General features: G+C 39.1%; 1 protein-coding gene across 2 annotated transcripts in view; it reads right to left on the reverse strand.

Annotated features, from left to right (window-relative positions):
• Positions 1-22,783, reverse strand: part of ALPK2 (alpha kinase 2) — an 89,877-nt gene that overhangs the window by 12,105 nt on the left and 54,989 nt on the right. The window contains exons 7-9 of one of the 2 annotated variants that reach the window (XM_034442462.3): positions 20,993-21,081; positions 15,105-15,322; positions 1,664-1,712 (exon numbers count right to left, since the gene is read on the reverse strand). In XM_034442462.3, coding sequence (XP_034298353.2) covers positions 1,664-1,712; positions 15,105-15,322; positions 20,993-21,081 — 356 coding nt within the window. Of the gene's footprint in view, positions 1-1,663; positions 1,713-15,081; positions 15,323-20,992; positions 21,082-22,783 lie in introns of those variants that run through there. The other variant, XM_087885609.1, reaches the window with a different exon arrangement.

Here is a 22,783-nt window from a genome sequence, read left to right on the forward strand (position 1 = left end):
ATTCTTTCAGTTTCCTTCCAGCAATGATCAGTTTCTTGTGACTTCTCTACATCATTTGAATCTTCCTTCTGGTTGTTTGAAAGGCAATATCATTGCCATTACAGATAGTTTCAAAAAATATCCCTAACTCTTAAGTCCCAAAATTAGTTTTGTCCTTTAAATCATCCCTGTTTTCTTATCACAGTCTGTTAGGCTGCTGCTGAATCTAAAAGTATGCGGTAATGGCAGAGAAACTTGGTGTAAGTTTTGTATCTCCAATTGATAAAACAGTTGATGAAACTGTTTAGCAGTACACAAAAACAATCTTTACAGTCAGAGAAAAAAAATCAACTATTTTTTTCCTATGAACATTTCTGGCTCTTTATCAAAATTGATATCAAGACGCCTGCTTTAATATCCCAATTTTTTTTTTAAAAAAAAATCCGTTTTTCATTACAATTGTCATTCATCCAACTAATTAAAATGAATCTGAACAGCTGTATAGATGTGGAACGTTATTCGCTCTGTAAATTCACCCAAAAAATAACATATAATAAGTATAAGACTTCAGAAACTAAGATTAAATTGAACGTTGAATGCATTTTTCCACATCCCCATTATGGTACATGTTCAGATCTTCAATGCATCAGGAAAACATTGCCACAATTTAAGGTTAGTCACAATTTAGGTATAAATTGATCAAGTGCTAAATATGTAAAGAACCCATAATCTGATTATCAGAAAGATATTCACTTATTTTCAATGAATTCCAAAAGTGTTTTGGTGGGTTTAAATTCAGACTGTTTTGTACATTCGTCCCATTATAGCTTATAAACAAGGGTTTGGGTCTGTGCTGGGCCTCAAATTAAACATAGGATCTTGATTTTTGCATGCTACTAAGCTTTCACGCTTGGATTATAACTTGAGTCAAATAATAAAACTAATTCTTTTGGTTCTCTTTTTCATTGTCTTCCAAGAAGGCCTGCCAATTAAGTTACTTATCATTTCAATTAGCAGAGACATGGATCTATATGATAAATACGCACTCTCTTCGTGATGTGTGTATCATTACCCCCTTCCAGAAGATTTAACTTTCAGCGTCCATCCCATTAACATTTTATCAGCTGGTAGTTGATAGGAAAAGCTGGCTGAGATTTTGCCTGCTTTTAAGAGCTGGGATATGAAATGGATCAGGGGCAGTGGTGGGATTCAACCGGTTCGCACCATTTTGGGAGAACCGGTTGTTAACTTCCTGAGCAGTTTGACAAACTGGTTGTTGGAAGAAATCATTAGGGCAGAGAACCGGTTGTTAAATTACTTGAATCCCACTACTGATCAGGGGTGAAATGTACTTACCTTCCTTACTGGTTTGGAAGTGCGTGCGCCCTGCACGCACAGATCTTCTGCACATGCGCAGAAGGTAAATAGTTTTAACCAGGAAGTAATGACACCCGGGCGGGTGGGCGGAGCTTTGCTCCATCATCGCTACCAGATTGCCGAACCAACGGCCAAGATCACTACCGGACCGGGCAATCAAGTCTGATCCGGGAGCATTTCACCCCTGAAATGGATGCTTTGTGTGCTGTAACCTTTCATTTTGCAGTCTGCACACCATCACAAGACAGATGCCCAACTCACAAAGCAGACCTGGGAGAAATTATATGCTTTTTTTTTCCCCACTCACCCTTTGGCCGGTGTTGCTATGCCAACGTCTGTTAGTTTCATTCCTACACCTGGAAAACCAAACAGCAAGTCAGCGTTACCACAAAGTAGATCAGGTACAGAAACATTTAATACATCAATGTCATTTTTAGTGGTTTTGCTACCGAACCACAGATGCTATCCATCGCTTTTTATATATGATGTATCAGTTGTCACAAATATTTAATTCCTCCAGGGCAAGCAATTTATTTTGCTCTCAGTTTAGCACTTTGCTGGAGGGGAAAAAAAGCATGGAAAATGCATTACTTGGGGGGGGGGGGGAGGATGATAAAACAGGAGCCATAAGTTATAGTTTTGCAGACTGATGTACACTTACCTTGTTCTATACATCCTGTCCTGGATTTTATGGAGGTGTTTTATGATTTGTGATGTCTGGATGCACTGAATAGTTTCCTTGCAATCTTATTTATAACTTTGGGAGCGAATCCATGTCTGTTTGAAGACTACTGTCATATTTCATTTACTCAATATCTCTTATTTAAGGTCCTACTGCCTAGAGCTGCTACTGAGCCCAGCTTTCATGCAGTGTTGGCGCTTCTCCTAAAGCTTTGGCATCCAACCATAGCTGCTTCTGGGTGCTAAGCAGGAGCTTGACTAACCTATTACTTTTGCCCAAAATGTATGATAGCTATCTCCACTGCCATTATCTTCATTTTCATGCATATATTGGTTTTCCAATATGTGCTCAAAGTAGCTTAAGACAAGAAAATAATGATAGTGGTTAATCTCAAAAGCACAGCCATGTCACAGTGCCACCGCTATGTCATAAAGTCTCCAAACTAGAATACCAGAAGAAATGACAGAAAGTGTGAGAACACTGCAGACAAGAGAAGCAAGCTTTAAGGTATTGGTTCTCATCTTTAAAGCGCTCCATGGCTTAGGGCCAGAGTACCTACGAGACCGCCTGCTGCTACCGATAACCTCCCACCGGCCAATACGCTCTCACAGAGAGGGCCTCCTCAGGGTGCCATCGGTCAAGCAATGTCGGCTGGCGGCTCCCAGGGGGAGAGTCTTCTCTGTGGGGGCACCCGCCCTGTAGAATGAGCTACCTCCTGGAATACGACTGATCCAGAACCTCCGGACCTTCCGTAAGGCCCTGAAGACTTATTTATTCCAGCAAGCCGGCCTAGCCTAAATGGCTTTTAATGGGATTTTTAAAATTTATAGACTTGGGGTTTTAAATTGGGTGGCCGATTGATTTAATCTCTTTTAATTATCTTAACTTTTGTATTGTATGTATTTTAATTTTGGCTGTTTACCGCCCTGAGTCCTTTTGGGAGAAGGGCGGTATACAAAATAATAAATAAATAAATAAACAAACAAATAAATAAATAAATAAATAAATAAATAAATAAATAAATAAGAAATAGTTGTTTCACAATAGCTAAGGAGGGAATTAGCAAAGGACCATCTTGAATTTAATGTGTTATATTCAGTCATGTCCACTGCCACTCTAGGAATTTATCCCAAACTCATTTGCAGAACTTACTTCCATGTAAGCATGTGTAACAGTGCAGCGTGGTTGATTGCACACTATTGGAAGTGTAGGATCCCATTTCTAACAAACAAACAAACAATCAGCACATTTAAACTTGTTAGGTTTAAAGACATTTCACTACCAGGCTAGGTAAGATCATCAGTGGATGGAAGAGAGGAATTTACTGGTTGTTTATGAAACCTGGCGGTTTCATTTGGGATGTATGTTTTTTTTTTCTTGATGATTTTATGATCACAACATTGATTCTTCTCCAATTCTTTATTTGATTCTTTCGGTGTTGGTTGCTAGAGAGGATATAGATCTCTAGAGAGATTTATTTGCGAGAAATATCTGCAAAAAAACAACTGTCTGGCACAAGGAAGCCAAAAACAACATGATGAATTACTCAAAGTACTTCCTTTATTGCTGTTTGCCTATAGACAGGAATCTTGCCAGACTGCATAATTGTCCAAAAGATGCTGTGAAGAATTAGGAAGGATATTTTCTGGGTCTTTTCCTGCATAACAATGACTCAACATTGATTTGTCTCTTCACTCCTTCATCCTGCAACTCAGCCACGACAAAATAACCCAGCTCAGAGAAGACCAAGAACTCAATATTCAACCCTGAGCTGCACATCTTCTCCGCCATTGAAAACATTTAAACCTCTTGATAGACTTCCCCGCTCATGATAAATGATGCTAGAGTAAACAGAAGACTAATTCCCACATCTCCTAAACCAGGAACATCCAAAGTACAGGGAATGGTGGATGCTGTTTCTCTCCCACTTCAATATATTGGCTACACATAACATGGAAAAAGATGAAGCTAATGGAGTCCCTATGGGTTTTACTCTGTTAGTTGTAGCCAACTTTAAGGGATGGTGCTCATTTCTGTTTCTTTAAGCCATTGAGCCAGTACTGTCTGAAGATGTTTCAACAGTCATATGGCCAGCATGACTTCATGCCGCTGTTGTGGCTCCGTTACCTGAGCCTGTGTCATCGGCAGGAGAGGACTCCGAGAGTGAAGGAGAGGAGTTGGCAAGGCCTCCCTCTCCAGGACCCTCCTCTCTGGCAATGCCTTCGGTGTCCGCCGAAGGGCAAGAAAAAAGGGCCGGGGCCAAGCACGTCCACGCAGCCACAGGTGGACAATGATGAGGGTAATGAGTCTTGGCTGGATCCATGCCAGTGTCGCAGAGATAAGCGCGCACAACAGAAGAAAAGGCGTGCCCGAGATTAGGCTGAGTCACTGGACCACACCCCACAAGGTATAAAAGGGAGCGTGGTGGCCAGTCAAGCCTTGTGATGAACAAAGCTGAAAGCTTCCACGCCATTCTGCATTGCCAGACTTTTGCTATAGACTTTGCTGGATTATCTCTGGACTTGATTGACTGTAATTATTGAGCTGTTTCCTTTGATATACCAGAAGCGGGGAGAAGTTATCTCTCCTCTTCGTAAGTAATAAACTCTTGGCAGGCAGCCACTAGGTTGTTGCCAAGTTCTGTTATCATAAGGAAAAGGATTTTGCCGGCTGGTTTGGTCTTTAACTCTTGAACGTCTGTTGGTGTGTGTGCGTGTGGGACGGGGACAGAACAGCCGCAGTGCAAAATGTACACCAAAACATGGAACACTGTTACCTTCCCATCAAAGTGGTACTCTTTATCTACTTGCATTTACATGTTTTCCAACTGCTAGGTGAGCAGAAACTGGGGCAAGTGACAGGTACTCACTCTGTCACACGGTGCTAGGATTCAAAGTACCAGAGTATAGACCTGTGAGCTACAGAGCCTCTCACACATAACATGGAATTGACATTTAAAATTTATAGACGCCAACATTCTGTAACCAGCGACCTTCCATCTCCTCTTGGATTACAGAACATTGGTTGTTTTATACACTAATCACTAGCAGATGAAAAATTAGTTGCAATTTATCTCCAATCCATCTTAATTAGAAATGGCCAGAGGGAGGGTGTGATTCAGTCATAGATTGGTTCCATTTCCTGTTAAAATATGAGCAAAACTCATATGTCCATAACCGTATTCCCTGATTATTTTAAGGAGTTAACAGAGGAATAACAAGTGAGCTGAAATACACGCTGCATATCTAATAGAGGGACACATTATATTACAGTATTTGATCCTGTTTTCAATCTATGTGTAGCAGGGGCATAATTTAGGAATTGCTGCATTTGTTATATTGGCTCAATGTAGTATCAGTACGAGACTGAATATCTGATACAGCAGGCATCTAATTGATTCCTTTCCGTTGCCAATAAAGTAGGCAACGCATTCTGAATCTTGTTACAAACTTGAGTGGGTCCAAGTAAAGAAAATACACAACTATCTTGAGGAAGGGTTTCTATGTAGGTGGTTTTCTATTTGCAGATCTCAAAGACTGGATAGGCAAATAAAAAGGTAACTTGATGGTAGCCATCAGATTTTCAGATTCTGTTGGCTATTTCAATCAGGCCACATGATGGCATCCAAGCGAAATCAGCCAAGGAGTCTTGTTGCACTAATAGATCAGAACAGTACAAATGAACTTCGTGACTATAACGGGAGTTTTTTGGCCGAATTCAACTACAATAGCATCTATTTCTATGTTTTGACAAATCTATGTTTTGAGAAAACTCCATCTCTTGCAACCTGGTAAGGTTGGGGTGTTTTCACAGCTTATGTTACTATGGGCTGATCTTGTCCCACTACAGACCACCAACCATTTCTGAAGGGCAAAGAGAATGTGGGATGACATCTTCCACTGGTACTTAGAAGGGAGTATCACTGTGTCAAGAAGGAAGGCCCTACCTGTCTTTTCCTGCTATATCAAAACTAATGTTTTCTGGTTTGTTGGCTCAGTGGGTGTTATCCAGTTTGGCCCTGTGATACCGTTCATTGTAACCAAGACCTCCACTTCAGTTGGCTACTGTGCTTTAGAGAAGGGGTCCCCAACCCCCAGGCCACGGCTCACTACCGGGCCATGGCCCGTTTGGAACTGGGCCACATGAGTGACGGGCAAGCACATGCGTGCACGAAGCTTCACTTGCATGAACGGAGGGCGAGCACGAGTTGTACATGTGTACATGCACCTGCCACTCTCTCTCTCTCTCTCACACAGACACACATACACACACACCCTCGGGCAACCAAGTTAGAAAGGTTGGGGACCACTCAGCGGTGAAATGCAAAAATTGTTACTACTGGTTCTGTGGGTGTGGCTTGGTGGGGGGGTAATATGACTGAGTGGGCGTGGCCAACTTTTTTTTTTTCCATTTTTAAAACCATTTTTTCTACAACCTCTTCGGCTGAAGAGGTTTTAAAAAAATGCTTTTAAAAGCCTCTGACGATCCCACCTGACTTGCCTGATCGGCAGAGGCTTTCTTTTTTAAGCCTCTGACGATCCCAGCTGACTTGCCTGAACTGCAGAGGCTTTCTTTTTTTTAAAAAAACATTTTTTTCTATAACCTCTTCGGCCAAAGAGGTTGTAGAAAAAATGCTTTAAAAAGCCTCTGATGATCCCAGCTGAGCCACACGATCATCAGAGGCTTTTTTTTTTTTTACTTTTAAAAGCATTTTTTCGGCCAAGGAGGTTGTAGAAAAAATGCTTTTAAAAATAATGAAAAAAAAGGCTCTGATGATTGCGTGGCTCAGCTGGGCAATGGGGGAGGGGCAGGGATTTTTGCTACCAGTTCTCCAAACCACTCACCTCCATTGCTACCGGATCAGGCGATCCGGACCAAACCGGGAGCATTTCATCCCTGGGACTGCTGCTTCAAAGGAATTCCCTGTCCTTGTCCTCTATGGCTCTTTTTTTCACATGTTCTTCAGTAGAACAGCTGAAAACTATTTTTAAAGAGTTCTCTGATGAAATAGGTAAATTGAAAAGCTTTCTGCCACTTTCCCTTTATGGGGAGGAAAAAAATGGTAGCCTATGCTGTTGTCTATATTTCCTGACCAGGAGAGCAAGGAATTCACCAATCAGGACTATGATAAATGTGGTCCAACAAACAACTTGACATTCAGAAAAGGATTTCCAGGTGATTTATACATAGGAGACGAGCAGCTTAATGGCACATGAAGAAGTCAAATGTCTCATTAGGTGAGAGAACTTAGTTGACCTTGTCTGAGCTGGGAAGCTAAGCAGGCCAATTCTGAATACTACTTGGATGGGATTCCCATGTTTGTAAGCTGAGGATGTATTACAAATAAACTCTCTCCATACAATTCTCAAGAAAAGGTCAAGAAAGTCCCTACGGTCATTGGGAATGAAATTCAATGCAAAAGAGTGTTCTTCCATGTTATTACATTGATGATAGCACCTATGTTGCTCACAAGAGCTATTATTTACTTTATTCATTAAACATGAAACTCAGTCAACTGAGCATTCAAAAATGCATCACAAATACCATTGACTGGTGCTAATGGTTGATACGAGTTGCTGCCAGCGTCCTAGGTATCAACCAAGTACCTTCTTAAGATGTACGATGTTCTGAATAGTGCAGTTTTTTGCAGTTCCGCTGGTGTTATTGCAGGAAGCTGCAATTTGCTGATGTATCTTATAAAATTCTTGGACATGGTACCAAGTGCCCCGATGACAATGGGTATCACTGTTACATGTTACATCCATAGCCATGTAGTTTCAATGGCCAGGTCGTGATATTTCATGATTTTTTCCAGTTCTTTTTCTTCAACTCCTGGTACCGGGATGTCAATAAATTGTATGTTTTGGTTTTCAACAACTGTGATATCTGGCATGTTGTGTTGCAAATGACAATCCGTTTGTATTTGAAAGTCCCACAAGATCTTCACCTTCTCATTTTCTATAACTTTTTCCACTTTATGTTTCCATGACTTTTTGGATACAGGTAAGTCGTATTTTTTACATAATGGCCAGTGGATTAATTTAGCAACTTGGTCATGTCTAGCTTTGTAATCAGTTTGTGTGATTTTGCTGCATTCACATATTAAATGTGAAACAGTTTCAACTTTGCTGTTGCAAAGTTGGCAGTTTGGATTGTCGGCAGATTTTTGTATTTTTGCTTTCATGGCATTAGTTTGTAGTGCTTGTTCTTGAGCAGCCAGTATTAAACCTTCTGTTTCTTTCCCATCTTAAGGCATGCCCATGTAAAGTTGTCATCACATTTTCCTTCAATGTTTTTCAAGTGCTGTCCATGGTTTTCCATCTATTTAATCTGTCATCCAACTGTTTTTATTATTATTATTATTATTATTATTATTATTATTATTATTATTATTATTATTATTATTATTCTTTTATTCATTAAACATAAAGCTCAGTCAATTGAACATTTAAAGACGTATCACAAATATTACTGACTGGCACTGATGGTTGATAGAGGTTGCTGCCAGCATCCTAGGTATCAACTAAGTATCTTCTTAAAATTGTTGTTGTTATTGTTGTTTTGTTGTTGTTGTTACTATTACTGTTATTACTATTAAATATTTTGCTTTTATATTGTGATATATATATATCACAATATAATGTGATATATTATATTGTCAGATGTAAATGCCTTATTCTCCAATGTGTAAATAATGTATATATGGAACATCAGAGGTTAACTTATTCTTTGGACTTTAATGTATTCATAACTTACCACTCCCATTCCTAACTCCACCCCTTGTATATATAAGGAGCCACCCTCACCATTCTCGGCGCTTCTACCTTGAATATTCAGTGAATATAGAATGCCTATCATAATTAAAAGGAAATATATTTAAAGCTCTAACTCCTATTATCTTTATTGAGTCTGATCCTGAAAATATTGCAACAAGCTGGTAGCAGAGGATGGTTAATTGACTCAATAAGTAATTAAAAATGTCCAAGAAAGATAGGCCCAACACCAGGGCCTACAGCAAAGAAATAGAAACTGATCAAGAGATGATCAACGAATCCACCAATGCGATTTCGAGAGAATCCGAAGAATACACCACTGAAGAAGAAGAACTAATGAGTGAAAATAATGACCAGAAAGAAATCGAAATAGAAAATAACGAACTCAGGTCGGAGATATTAAAGATACTAAAAAGCCAAAAGAATGATGAAAGTCTCATCGCGGACCTCCAGGAGATGCTGAAGAACAGCGGAGCAGCGAGAGAGAAAAACGTCATTAAAGAAAAACCCAAAGATCAAAAAACCGTAAGTGAGATGACTACTGAGAAAATAGTTGTTAAAAAGAAAAGATGTGATCCCGCGCGAAATTTTGAATGGCAGCCATCTTGGTTTCAACGAACTTCAAAAGAGAATGGAGCAGAGCCAATCAAAACGCTCAGTTCAAAATTTCTGGCGCGAAAAACACTATCAGACGAAGAAAGTGAGAAAGAAGTCTCAAACTCTTCAGATGATCCAAAATCAGAAAGTGAAGACGATTTAACAAAATCTCAAGTAAAATCAGCAATGAAAACGCTCTTTGCTGCTTTTGGGCCAAGACTGAAAATTACCAAGACATCTACGAAGAAGCAAGAAATCAAACCGGCGACTCAAGACCTGCACGCTCCCATCCTGACTTCGAAAGCGACGACGCCCGAGCCCAGAGAGCCATGCCGATTTCGCCCTACACCACAGACAAGATCGAATACCAACGCACACAAAAAGAAGAAAAGAACCGTCGCCACCACCAGAACCCCAAAAACCGAGCCAGAGACCGACTCATCTGAGGAGGAGCGGATCGAGAGAGCTGAAAGGGAGAGAACCTTCCACGACGCCACCAAAGAAGAAATGAGCAACGCGCATGTGCGAAACTACGTAGACGACCCAGAAGGACTTGAACTGGCCAGAGAACCGCGCAGACTCATTGCAAGCATCCCAATGCCGTTCTGTAATTTCCTGCACTTGAGAGATCACGGACTGCCCCAGGTTGTAAGTAATGGACAGAATAATGTAGATAACTTACCCAGTGACTTCCCAAAACTTAGAATTGATGGCATTAATTTACAAGAGTGGTACCAACAGCTTCAGGTTATTTTCATGAAAGAAAATTTACTATTCTTTATAACTAGCCCTCCAAGAAGACCTTGGACTTTAAAAATAGATTGTTTACATCATAGAGCATTTTTCATAATAATATCTAGCGTGTCTCCTGCAATGTATCATAGCATCAAACCAAACCTAACTGTATCAGAAATAATTCAATGCATGTTTAATCTATTTCACAGCGATAGCGTAGCTACAACCACAAGAATGTCTAAGGATTTCTTTTCCTCTAGAGTAAAACCAGGGGTTTCTATAAGTGAGCATTTGATAAATCTAAACAAAATAAGAGCTGAGCTACAATTGAGGGGGGAAGTGATTTCAGATCAAACAATGAAAAGTGTTATTATCAATTCACTTGATCCATCATGGGATAGCTTTATGTCACACTTAGATACCATTAATTTGGGATATTTATCCATAGAAAGTCTATCTAACAAATTGATAGCAGAAGACAATTCAAGAAAAAATCGATCCAGTAACCAAACAGACCACAAACCTTTTAGGAAAGTAGTCTTTCAAGATAAACATAATGAGGCCTTTAGATGCTACAATTGTGGATCCAGGGAACATAGTAGAAGAGACTGCCCCAAAGTCTCAAGAGAGAGACATAGACCAGAATATAGGAGCAAATATAATTACAGACAATCTTCCACAGATAGACACAAATATAGAAGTCCACCAAATTACAAAGAAGGTAGAAGGGGTAGAGAAAATTCAAAAGAGAGGAAATCTGGGTCACTGAATGGGCTAAATAAACAAGACAGCACCAGAACACAGCAGGATGAGAATAACAATTGGCTTATTGCTTCTGGTGCAACAAATCACACCACCAACAACAAAAGTATATTATCTTCATTTATAGAAGATAAGTTTGTGATAAAGGTAGCTAATCAAGAAAAGGTTCAAGTACTAGGCAAAGGAAATGTGACCTTGCCTGGTCTAGGGAAAATAGAGGGGGTATTATTAATCCCAGAAATACCTCACAACATACTAAGTGCCATAAAATTAAGCAGAGAATCTGATATCAATATAGTTTTCTCAAAGGGGAAAGCAACTATAGAAAAGAACAAAACAAATGTAGGTACTGTAATGATAAAAGGAGGTCTACCCTATCTAATAACTAAAGAAAGATGTTTACACAACATTGATTCAAATATGGAAGATTGTATTGAAGCAGATGATGAAAATGTCAGTAACAGTGACAATGATGAGTGTAGAATAACTCATGATCACAAAAATACATACAAGGAAAAGAAACCAAAAATAGGTAAACCAATTCATGATGAGTGTGCTCACATCTTACACAGGAAGTTAGGACATGCAAGCTTTCCTGTAGTACAAAAAATGACTGAACACGCAGAAGGTGTCAAAATAAAAAATTGTGAAAATTATTTGGAATGCTCAGTATGTAAATCCACCAAACTAAAAACCAGTCCCAGACCAAAAAAATCTAACAGATCAACTAACAATATTTTTGATTTGGTACATATGGACTTAGTTGGTCCATTAAGTCCCTCAATTACCTATAGAAAACGTTACTTTCTAACAATAGTGGATGACTACAGCCGATATGGTTTTGTTTACACATTAAAGCACAAGGATGAAACATTTCAGAAATTTAAGGAATTCTACAAACGTATAGAAACACAACATAATATCAGAATAAAGCAAATTATGACAGATAGGGGATGTGAATTCATGTCTAAAGAATTCTCCCAATGGTTAAAGGATAGAGGAATGTTACATTTCACGTCCAATCCTTTTTCTGCATTTCAAAATGGAGTTGCAGAGAGGAAAAATTCCACACTACAAACCATGATTAGGTGCACATTAGAGGATGCTGGTTTAGGCAAACAATTTTGGTCAGAGGCATTACATTATTCGAATTACACTCAAAATAGAACCTGGTCCAGTATTGTGAATAAGACACCATATGAGGTGATGTACAATAGAAAACCCAAATTATCACACATGCACATATTTGGAGTCACTGCAGACGTACACATACCTAAACAATTGAGGAGAAAGGGAGAAAACGTATCCAGGAGATTAAGATTCATGGGATACGAAACTGGAACCAAAGGGTACAGATTTATTGATAGTAATAACAAATTTATAGTCTCCAGAACAGCTGTGTTCCATGAACAGGCCAATTGGTCAAAATTGCACCTTAATGAAATATTTCCTAATAAATGTAAAGATACGATATCTTGCGAGGAAGGAACAACAGAAAATCAAAATATTAACAAAAGTAAGAACAAAACCAAAACTTGGACTAATAGTCAGCATAAAATAAAGACAGACACATTAACAAAAAAGGAAGCTAGATATTTGCATGATAACCATAGCAAGCCTGAAAGAACTATTAGAAACAATAGAAACCAAATACCAAATAAATACAAAGATTACATAATGCATATGAATGGAGAACAAATAACACCTAATACATATGAAGAAGTATTGAAACTTCCACGTGAAGAAAGAGAAAAATGGGAACTAGCTATGGAAAAAGAGATGGAAAGTTTACAAGGATTAAATGTATTCACACCTGCGATCGCACCTAAGGATAAAACAATTATAGGTACCAGGTGGATTTATAAAATTAAGAACTTAGAAGGAGGCAATACCTTATACAAGGCTAGACTAGTTGCACAAGGCTATGCACAAAAATATCCAGAAGACTATACTGATACATATTCACCCACAGTGAGAACAGAGAGTGTCAAAACAGCCCTTGTAGTAGCATCTGCACTCAATCTGGACGTATTCCAATATGACATACAGACCGCATACTTACATGCAAAATTAGATAAGGAAATATATGTAAGAGCACCACACAGTCAATACACTAATAAGAACGAAATTTGGTTATTAAATAAGAGTCTGTACGGATTAAAGCAATCCGGCAAAAGATGGTACGATTGCTTGGTAAAAGTACTTAAGACCATGGATTTCAACGCCACCACTGCTGATAACTGTTTCTTTGTAAAAAAGAGTAATGATCATATTGAATTTGTATTAATTTACGTGGACGATATTTTATACATTGGAAAGCATAAAGAGAGCAGGGAAATCTTTGTAAATAAGTTAAATGAACACTTCTCACTGAAATCTCTGGGTAAAGTGAATAAATACCTTGGTGTGCAAATTAACAAAACTAAAAGGGGATTCAAACTTACACAGAAAGATAAAATCATCGAACTCCTAAACAAATGTAACTTAAATAATGCCAAAACCTGTGACACCCCTATGCAAACTGATTTTCTTAGAAACACTGATGAATCTTCCCCTGAGTTTAAAGACAACACATTTTACAGATCAGTTATAGGTTCACTCCTTTATATATCTAATTGGACTAGGCCAGATATTGCATTACCTCTCAATCTATTGTCAAGATATGTTAGTAAACCAACCTTGTATCATTGGGAAGCTGTCAAAAGAATTCTAAGATATCTGAAGGGTACATTAGATTTTTGTTTAATGTTGGAACCCAATAATGACAGAGAACCAAAAATTACTTGTTATGCTGATGCAGATTGGGCTGGTGATACATCATGCAGAAAGAGTACTTCTGGTTATGTTTTTCTATTGAATGATTGTCCAGTTTACTGGTATACTGGTAAACAAGAACTAGTAGCCACTTCTACTACAGAAGCGGAATATGTTTGTTTGTCCAAGGCTGCAAATAACCTTGTATGGTTCAATGATCTGATCACTGATGTTTGGAAGAAACCCACTTTACCATTTATTATGCATGAAGACAATAAAGCGGCCATTGAAATATCCAGATCCGATGCAATTGGACAAAGGTCCAGGCATATTGATATAAAGTTTAAGCATGTGAGACAACTGTCTCAAGACGGATTCATTAAAGCAATACATTGCGATACTTCTGAACAATTAGCTGACATATTAACAAAACCCTTACCTTCTAAACAACACAAATATTTAACTTCTAAATTATATGTATTATATTGTCCTGAATCAGAATGTAATTGGTGTTGTGTAACGAACCGGCATTTAGAGGGGGATTTGTCAGATGTAAATGCCTTATTCTCCAATGTGTAAATAATGTATATATGGAACATCAGAGGTTAACTTATTCTTTGGACTTTAATGTATTCATAACTTACCACTCCCATTCCTAACTCCACCCCTTGTATATATAAGGAGCCACCCTCACCATTCTCGGCGCTTCTACCTTGAATATTCAGTGAATATAGAATGCCTATCATAATTAAAAGGAAATATATTTAAAGCTCTAACTCCTATTATCTTTATTGAGTCTGATCCTGAAAATATTGCAACATATATATCACAATATATATAAGTTCAGCTTCAAAATGTAAAATAAATACGTCATTATTTTTTGTAAAGAAGACTTCAGACATTCCCAAAAAACCTGACTCTGTCTTAGACTTGTGAACGGAATTCTCAACAAGCCTGACAATCATGGGGCATGTTTATATTAAAACCTGAATCCAAAAAATGGAGATTAAGAGAAATGGCATTTTTAAAAGATGCATTGAGGAAGTTCATAATCATGCGAACCACCGAAGGACTAAGGAAAATAGCAGGAACCAGAGGCATTCATGGAGGGTCAGTTTGACAGCCTTGAGCACTGTGTGTATATGACACAGGTGAGCCTTCAATCATATAATTGTGGCTGTCATGTTGACTGTTTTTACCTCTACACCCAATTGACGAATGGCCCTGGTGGGAACTGAATGCCAACTGTCCAGGTTCTATTACAGCAGTCTTTCTCCAACTTGGCAATTTTAAGACATGTGGACTTCAACTCCCAGATCTATAATCATTGGTTGAGAATCTGGGTACAGCAAGACACGCATTATTTCTCTGTGGGCCTGTTTGTGGATATACCAGCCATAATACTACATTTACCACTAACCACTATATAATAGCAAGATTCTCACCTTGCATATCTGTTACAAGCAAGCTGCCGCTGGTTTTTTCATACACCCAGTGCTGAAATGTGCAACATTTCTGGCCAGCTTCCGAGTCTTTTCTCATGAAATTGATTTCCTTCCCGTCCTTAACGGAGTATTTCACGAATTCTCCAATGAGTTCCTCTTCCACTGTTGCATAAGGGATGTTATTCTTGGGCCGATGAATAAGGAAAATAGGAATGATTCTGAAAGCAGAGCCAGTAAAAAAAGAAACATACACAATGAAAACTTACGGTCTCAGGAAAAATTTTAGAAAACATATTTCAAGGACCTATTAAGTTAAAACGTGGGGTATATTCAGTGCTTTTTTAAAAAAAAAAAATTATTATTATTATTTTTTAATTTGATTTATATGCCGCCCTTCTCCGGAGACTCAGGGCGGCTTACAATATGCTAACCAATAGCCTTCATCCTTTTGTATATTTATACAAAGTCAGCTTATTGCCCCCACAAACTGGGTCCTCATTTCACCTACCTTAGAAAGGATGGAAGGCTGAGTCAACCTTGAGCCTTGGCAAGATTTGAACCTGCAGTAATTGCAGGCAGCTGGTCTTAATAACAGGGTGCTTTAGACCACTGTACTACCAAGGCTCTTTAATGAGAGAAAACATCCTTCCCTAACTTCATGTGCCCCATTCAGCATGGCCGGTAGTTAAGGAACAATGAGAAGGACAGTACAAAACAACTGTATAGCGAATACCCCTTTATACTGAATGGTATGCTGGGATTTGTTAAGCGGGAAAGGAAACATTGAGTAGAAAAGGGCATACAAGGAGGAGGAGGAGGAAGAGGAGGAAAAGGAAGAGGAGGAGGGGAAGAGGGAGGAGGAGGGAAGGGGAAGGGGATTAGAACTATCTGACACTGAATAATGTACATTTTCACCACACTATATATCAATGGTTTCTTCTGGATGGTGTGAGATGTTGAGCATTAGGATCTTGGCAAGCTGTGCCTTATACATGAAAGGTATTAATTTATTTATGAGAAAAGTGGAAAAGGATTACAGCACAGGTAGGCCTCAAGGAGCCAACATTGTAAAAAATGCTTTATCAGTAACAAATTTTGCTAGCCCTTGTATGTTGTGTGTTTATATAACAAATATAAGGTGACCAGACGTCCCGCTTTTGGCGGGACAGTCCCGCTTTTGAGCAATTTGTCCCGCGTCCCGCGGCGTTTCAAAAAAGTCCCGATTTTTCTTGAGCCCCAGCTGATGGCTAGAAGAAAAAAAAACTGTTTAAACTCTTGCCGGGGGCTTCAAAGGGCCGCCCTACAGGCAATCAGTGTAAAGCAGTTTTTTTTTCCCCTAGCTAAGCTTCAGAAACGAAACCGAAACCAGGGTCTTTGGTGCAGCGTGACAAAATGAGGCAGAGAGAGATTTATTTTTATTTTTATTTTTCCTCCCCAAAAAAGGTAGGTGAAAAACTGCAAACAATGGGAAATTTAGGAGGAGAGTTCAAGATTTTAAAACACAAAGGAAAAAAAGCTGTATTTAACTAGGGAATTGTAATAATTGAGATACTATTAATTGTATATTGTGTTGAAAGCAGAAATGGTTAAGTTGTGGTTCGGAGGAATATATGGGAGAAATTATTTGGTTTATTATCATTGGTAAATATAATTAATTGATTTGTAAGAAATTGGATTGCATGGAAATAATTGGAATATTCATGTTCATATTGATTAATATACAAAAAAGATAGTTTTATAACTAATTGATTTATATTAAAATGTTGAATTTGTATTAAACAACTGTATTACATAATTACATAATTAAACAATGTGAGGATGGATATAAAAATAGATGACAATGGGAAGGGGTATAATATAGAATAGAAGGGAAAAATTGAATTTGATTAAGATTAGAGATGAGGATGAAGGGTAATATTGGTTTTTTTAAAAAATAGATGAGGAATAAATATGGCAAAAAGGAAATATAGAAATTGTAAATTTAATTGAAATGACTAAACGCTGTTTAAATTTGTGAACCAGCCAAATATTCTGTTCAAAGAAAATACATTGTATGTTTGTATGTGTGTTTCTAATTATTGCTATTTATTCATATTTGTTCTCTTTTATTCTTTAAAGTTTAACAATTCATTCTTTATCTTAATATCTTTATATTTGCTTGGGGTTGGCTTTCTTCCCTTTCATCTTTTTTATTGTACAGCAATCTTTCTCCTCAAACCTACCACCTCTCTCTTTTCTTTCCTTCTTACTTTCTCTTCCCCCCCCCCTCTTTTTCTCCTCCCTACTTCCTCTTTCTTTCTCCTTCTCCTCCTCTCTTCCTCCCTCTCTTACCCTCACTCCTACTCTAATTTCCATTCCTTCATCCCTCTCTATTGCTGTAATCCTTTAATGCATATGGACTACTCAGAGGGCTGAAAAAGTTATTTTTGACTGGTCCTCACACTTTTGACCAGTCCTCGAACTTACGACTACTCACATTTTACATTTTTGCCCTATCTTGTCACCATGTTGAAGAGAAGCAGTTGTGAAATGAGTGACATGGTTGTTAAGAATGCTGCACGGGCATAAATGTGAGAATGGTCATAAGTGTGAGGACCAGTCAAAAGTGCGAGGACCTGTCAGAAATGACTTTTTTCAGCCCTCTGGTTAGTCCTTTTGTGCATATGGACTACTCAGAGGGCTGAAAAAGTTATTTTTGACTGGTCCTCACACTTTTGACCAGTCCTCGAACTTACGACTGTCCTCACATTTTACATTTTTGCCCTATCTTGTCACCTTGTTGAAGAGAAGCAGTTGTGAAATGAGTGACATGGTTGTTAAGAATGCTGCACGGGCATAAATGTGAGGATGGTCATAAGTGTGAGGACCAGTCAAAAGTGTGAGGACCTGTCAGAAATGACTTTTCAGCCCTCTGAGTAGTCCCTATACACATAGCCATGGCCACCCGGTCACATGACCAGGTAGCCACGCCCACCCAGTCACATGGCCTCTAAGCCACGCCCACACAATAAGCCACGCCCACAATGGTGTCCTTCTTACCAATGTTAAAATCTGTTCACCTTACCCTATAGACATAGCCATGGCCACCCGGTCACATGACCAGCTAGCCACGCCCACCCAGTCACATGACCAGCTAGCCACGCCCACAAAATAAGCCACGCCCACAATGTCCCTCTTTACCAATGTTAAAATCTGGTCACCTTAAACAAATACTTCACATCAGGGGTGGGATTTAAAAAGTTTAGCAACTGGTTCTCTGCCCGGTTGCTGGGTGGGCGTGGCCATGGTGGGCATGGCCCACTTGATCTCCTGCACCACGGTTGGGAAGGGCATTTTTGCCCTCCCCAGGCTCCAGAGGCTTTCCTCGAACCTCTGGGAGGGCAAAAATGGCCTCCCCTGGGCTCCGAAGGCCCTCCGGAGGCAGGAAACGGGTCTGTTTCCAGACTTCCGGTAGGCTCATTTTTCACCATCCCAGAGCCTCCGCGCGGGCCCTGCACTTACCTGGCATCCAAAATGGGCTGCGTGGAGACTCCTGGGAGGGGAGGGGAGGGGGGAAGAGCCAGCCAGTCCTTGCAACTACTGATTCAGCGAACCAGATGTAAAATTAGCATCTGGTTCACCCGAACTGGTCTGAACCGATTGAATCCCACCCCTGCTTCACATGTATAAGTGAAATTACAATGATGTGTACACACTGTAAGACTCCTAGGGCAATTCCATCATTAGTCCCAGTTCAAGCACAATGTGTTTTCATGACCTGCTTACATTTTTCTTTAATTTTTTCCAATATACAGTATTGATTCTGTTTTTAACTCCACATTTTCAGTTTGTTTGAACTATTTTTTTTTAAACTGCAGCTTTACAGCCCAAAGAGACTTAATCAATCGAAGTAGTCTGGTTTATCAAAGATTTTTTTAAAAAGTATACTTTGGATTTTAAAATAAAACAGCCTAGTTTGCAAAAATTGAACTAACATACAAATCAAAACACAATTATCCTTTAGCTCTCCATCATCTTATAGGTTTCTGTGTGTGTGATGATAAATTGAAAGAAAGAGTATACATTTTTTTTTTCAAAAAATAGATATCCCAAAAGGCCTATATTAAAACAAATTACTTTTAAAATATACACATTGGAAGAAAATATGTATGTGTATCTGAGTTTTCAACCATCTTAAAAACTTAAGAGAAATGCACTTGGCTTTCTTTTCTTTTTTTTAATCAAATGGCCAAGAAATAAACTTGTGTGTTAAAAACTGTGGATGCTAATGAAAATGAATGAGGAAGCTTAACCATTCCCAAGGTTTCTCCTTTTTTTAAAGTAGCGTTTTATGGAACAAGAGCAGTCAAAGTGAAAGGCATGGGCATAATTGTAGAGCAATAACAGAGTGAATGGCAGGTCTGCAGTCGTCCCTGAATCACAGAGGGATCTGGAAAACCAGGGTCTCTACCCACCATCCAGTCAGAACTGAAGAAGCTCCTTGGACGAGAAGCAAAACATCTTCAAAGAAAAACCAGAAAGTCCAGTTGCCTCTTGAAGGAAAGAGGAGGGTGGGGAAAAAAAAGAAAGGTTTTCCCCCTCCTGTCAGACCTGGAAGCCATCTTTTACATTGGGCCTTCAGACCTGCCACATTTTCTACTGTGGGAAAATGGGAGGGGGGATTATATGGAGTATGGGAGATATATAGTCAAAATAACATTCCTTTCTCAGAGAGTCAAGGACATCTTGCCCTAGCACCTAGAGTTGGGTGACTGGGAAGCCTCTCCAGTTGGGACAGCGCCTGATTAGGCCATGTGATGGACATGGGTGCTGGTCAGGGACCTGAACTTTCCTTTGGGTGGGAAAACCTGGAAATTTTCAGATTTGGGTTTTCCCAAATGTGCCAATATGATATCTCTAATAAAATGGAACTTTGAGGAATCTCGAGTCTCGGAGTTTTCTTTCTTTGGGGGTGTTACTTGGAACCCTGACACCTTCCTCTTTTTTTTTCAGTAAGGCCAAAGAATTTGAAATAATACAATACATTTTGTAAATAAAAATGGTGCCAAATAGAAATACACATTATTTCCATAGCAAGGAAGATAAAGCAGGAACGGTTAAATTGATTACTTTATTTAAAGAGGAAAATATGTTCTTATTTGGATGTCCCTTCTGGAATTCATGCTTGTGAAGAAAAAAAAATGAAATTCTGATCTTGGTTTTGTGGATTAGAAATATTTGGTGTTATAGGAATGGCTAGTTATATATTAATGTGTGAAAGCAAAAAGTTGAGGTTGGAGTGTGTTTATTTTATACTGTGCTAGGAAGAGTTGGAAGTCAATGCCCCCTTTTCTTTCTTTTTCTCTTCCCTCTTTTCCCTCCCTTAATTTCCTATTTTCTTTTCTTCTTTGTACTTTATATAATAAAAATAAAAATGACAAAGTTAAAAAAAAGGACCTTCGGGACAACTACAACCTGGATAACTGAGAATCTCCATAGACACCCGGATCTCTAGACTGGTTTCCTTGCCAAATGTTCTAAAAATTCTATTTCTTGATTTAAGTTGCAGGGCTCAAAAATTAGGAAGTTTAGGAAGTGAAAGGCCCTCTGCATTTTCTGAATTCACCAAACGTGAATACGCCACCAAAAACAAAAACAAAAACCAATTTGTCCAATCAAGGCTGTTGATAGAGGGAGGAATAAATTGTGCATGTATAAATCTTCCCAACTTTTACCAATAAATTCTCCATAATAACTGCTTAGGAATAAAAACGAGATCTTTGCCGAGAGAAGCTGACACGTGTTAGTTTCAGCGTCCTTCCTTATCAAACAGCAGAGCTTCTTCTAAATGACATCCATTGTGCAATGATTCTATTTATTTTTCCAGGAAGTTGTAAAAGTCTACTCACTCAGGTACTTCTCCAAAGCCTTCGAGAGGTTGTGTTTCAGCAGCATAGATCTTGGCGTATTCTCTTGCAGTGTTCTGAACATAACATTCCTAGGTGGAAGAAAATCCATTTAAAAAAATTACTTTATTTTTATTTTATTTTATTTTTTAAATTTGTATGCCAGCCATCTTTCTATCAAGCGACTCTGAATGGCTTATTATACCATAAATAACAGAATAAAGCAATGATAGGATTAAAACATTAAGACATCAAACGTTTAAAGCTAAAACATTAGAATTACTATTAACAGATAACAGATTAACAGAGTTGGAAGGCACTTTGTAGGTCATCTAGTCCAACTCCCCGCCCAAGCAGGAGACTCTACACCATTTCTGACAGGTGGCAATCCAGTCTCTTCTTGAAAGCCTCCAGTGATGAAGCTCCCACAACTTCCGAAGGCAAGCTGTTCCATTGGTTAATTGCTCTCACTGTCAGAAAATTTCTCCTTATTTCCAGGTTGAATCTCTCCTTGTTCAGTTTCCATTCATTATTCCTTGTCTGGTCTTCAGGTGCCTTGGAAAATAGCTTGACCCCTTCCTCTCTGTGGCAGCCCCTCAAATATTGGAACTCTGCTATCATGTCTCCCCTGGTCCTTCTCTTCACTAGACTAGCCATGCCCAGTTCCTGTAACTGTTCATCGTATGTTTTAGCTTCCAGTTCCCTAATCATCTTGGTCTCCACTCTTTCTAGAGTCTCAATATCTAATAGATAAAAAGCCAATGTGTAGACAAGATGGAGGTGAGATCTTTACAGCCACTCCAAAATCTTAAAGGAAGTCAACCCTGACTGCTCTTTGGAAGGGTAGATACTGAAGCTGAATTTCCAGTACTTTGGCCACCTAACGAGAAGAGAAGACTCATTGGAAAAGACCCAGATGTTGAGGAAGATGGAAGGCAAAAAGAGAAGGAGATGGCAGAGGATGAGATAGTTAGATATCTTAACGGTGCTTTTTTTTTTCAAGAGGCCACTGGACTTTCTGGTTTGTCTTTGAAGGCGTTTCGCTTCTCATCCAAGAAGCTTCTTCAGCTCTGACTGGAAGAAGTCTGAGCTGAAGAAGCTTCTTGGATGAGAAGGGAAACGTCTTCAAAGACAAACCAGAAAGTCCAGTGGCCTCTTGAAGAAAAAGATTGTCCTTTGGGACAACCATGACCTGGATGACTGAGAATCTCCATAGACAGATGGTTAGATAGTATCATCAAGGCAGTGGGTTTGAAGGCAGTGGAGAGTGGGGAGGGGGGGCTGTTCCATGGTCCATGGGGTTGTGAAGAGTCAGACATGACTTAGTGACTGAACAACAACACCTCCAAAATCAGAGGCTTCCATTGGACCCCCAGGTAAGAGCAAAGAGTTAATTAGGTTCATGTATATTTGAACATCAGCTTGTTTTTTGGAGTGCCACTATCCACAGAGAGGGTCAAAACAGGCAAGATGGAGGCCACACCATAAGTGAATCCCCACCTCTTTGTTCATATATGAGGGAAATATGTACAAAGGGGCGCAGCTTCTATCACAATGTTGTGACCACCAATTACTACCAACCTGCCTTCCATTGAGGATCTGTATACTGCACGAGTCAAAAAGAGGGCTGTGAAAATATTTACAGACCCCTCACATCCTGGACATAAACTTTTCAACTCCTACCCTCAAAACGACGCTATAGAGCACTGCACACCAGAACAACTAGACACAAGAACAGTTTTTTCCCTAACGCCATCACTCTGCTAAACAAATAATTCCCTCAACACTGTCAAA

This window comes from Pantherophis guttatus, chromosome 2 (assembly GCF_059756535.1).
Source record: "Pantherophis guttatus breed Tessera chromosome 2, ASM5975653v1, whole genome shotgun sequence".
In the NCBI taxonomy this organism is placed as follows: domain Eukaryota; kingdom Metazoa; phylum Chordata; class Lepidosauria; order Squamata; family Colubridae; genus Pantherophis; species Pantherophis guttatus.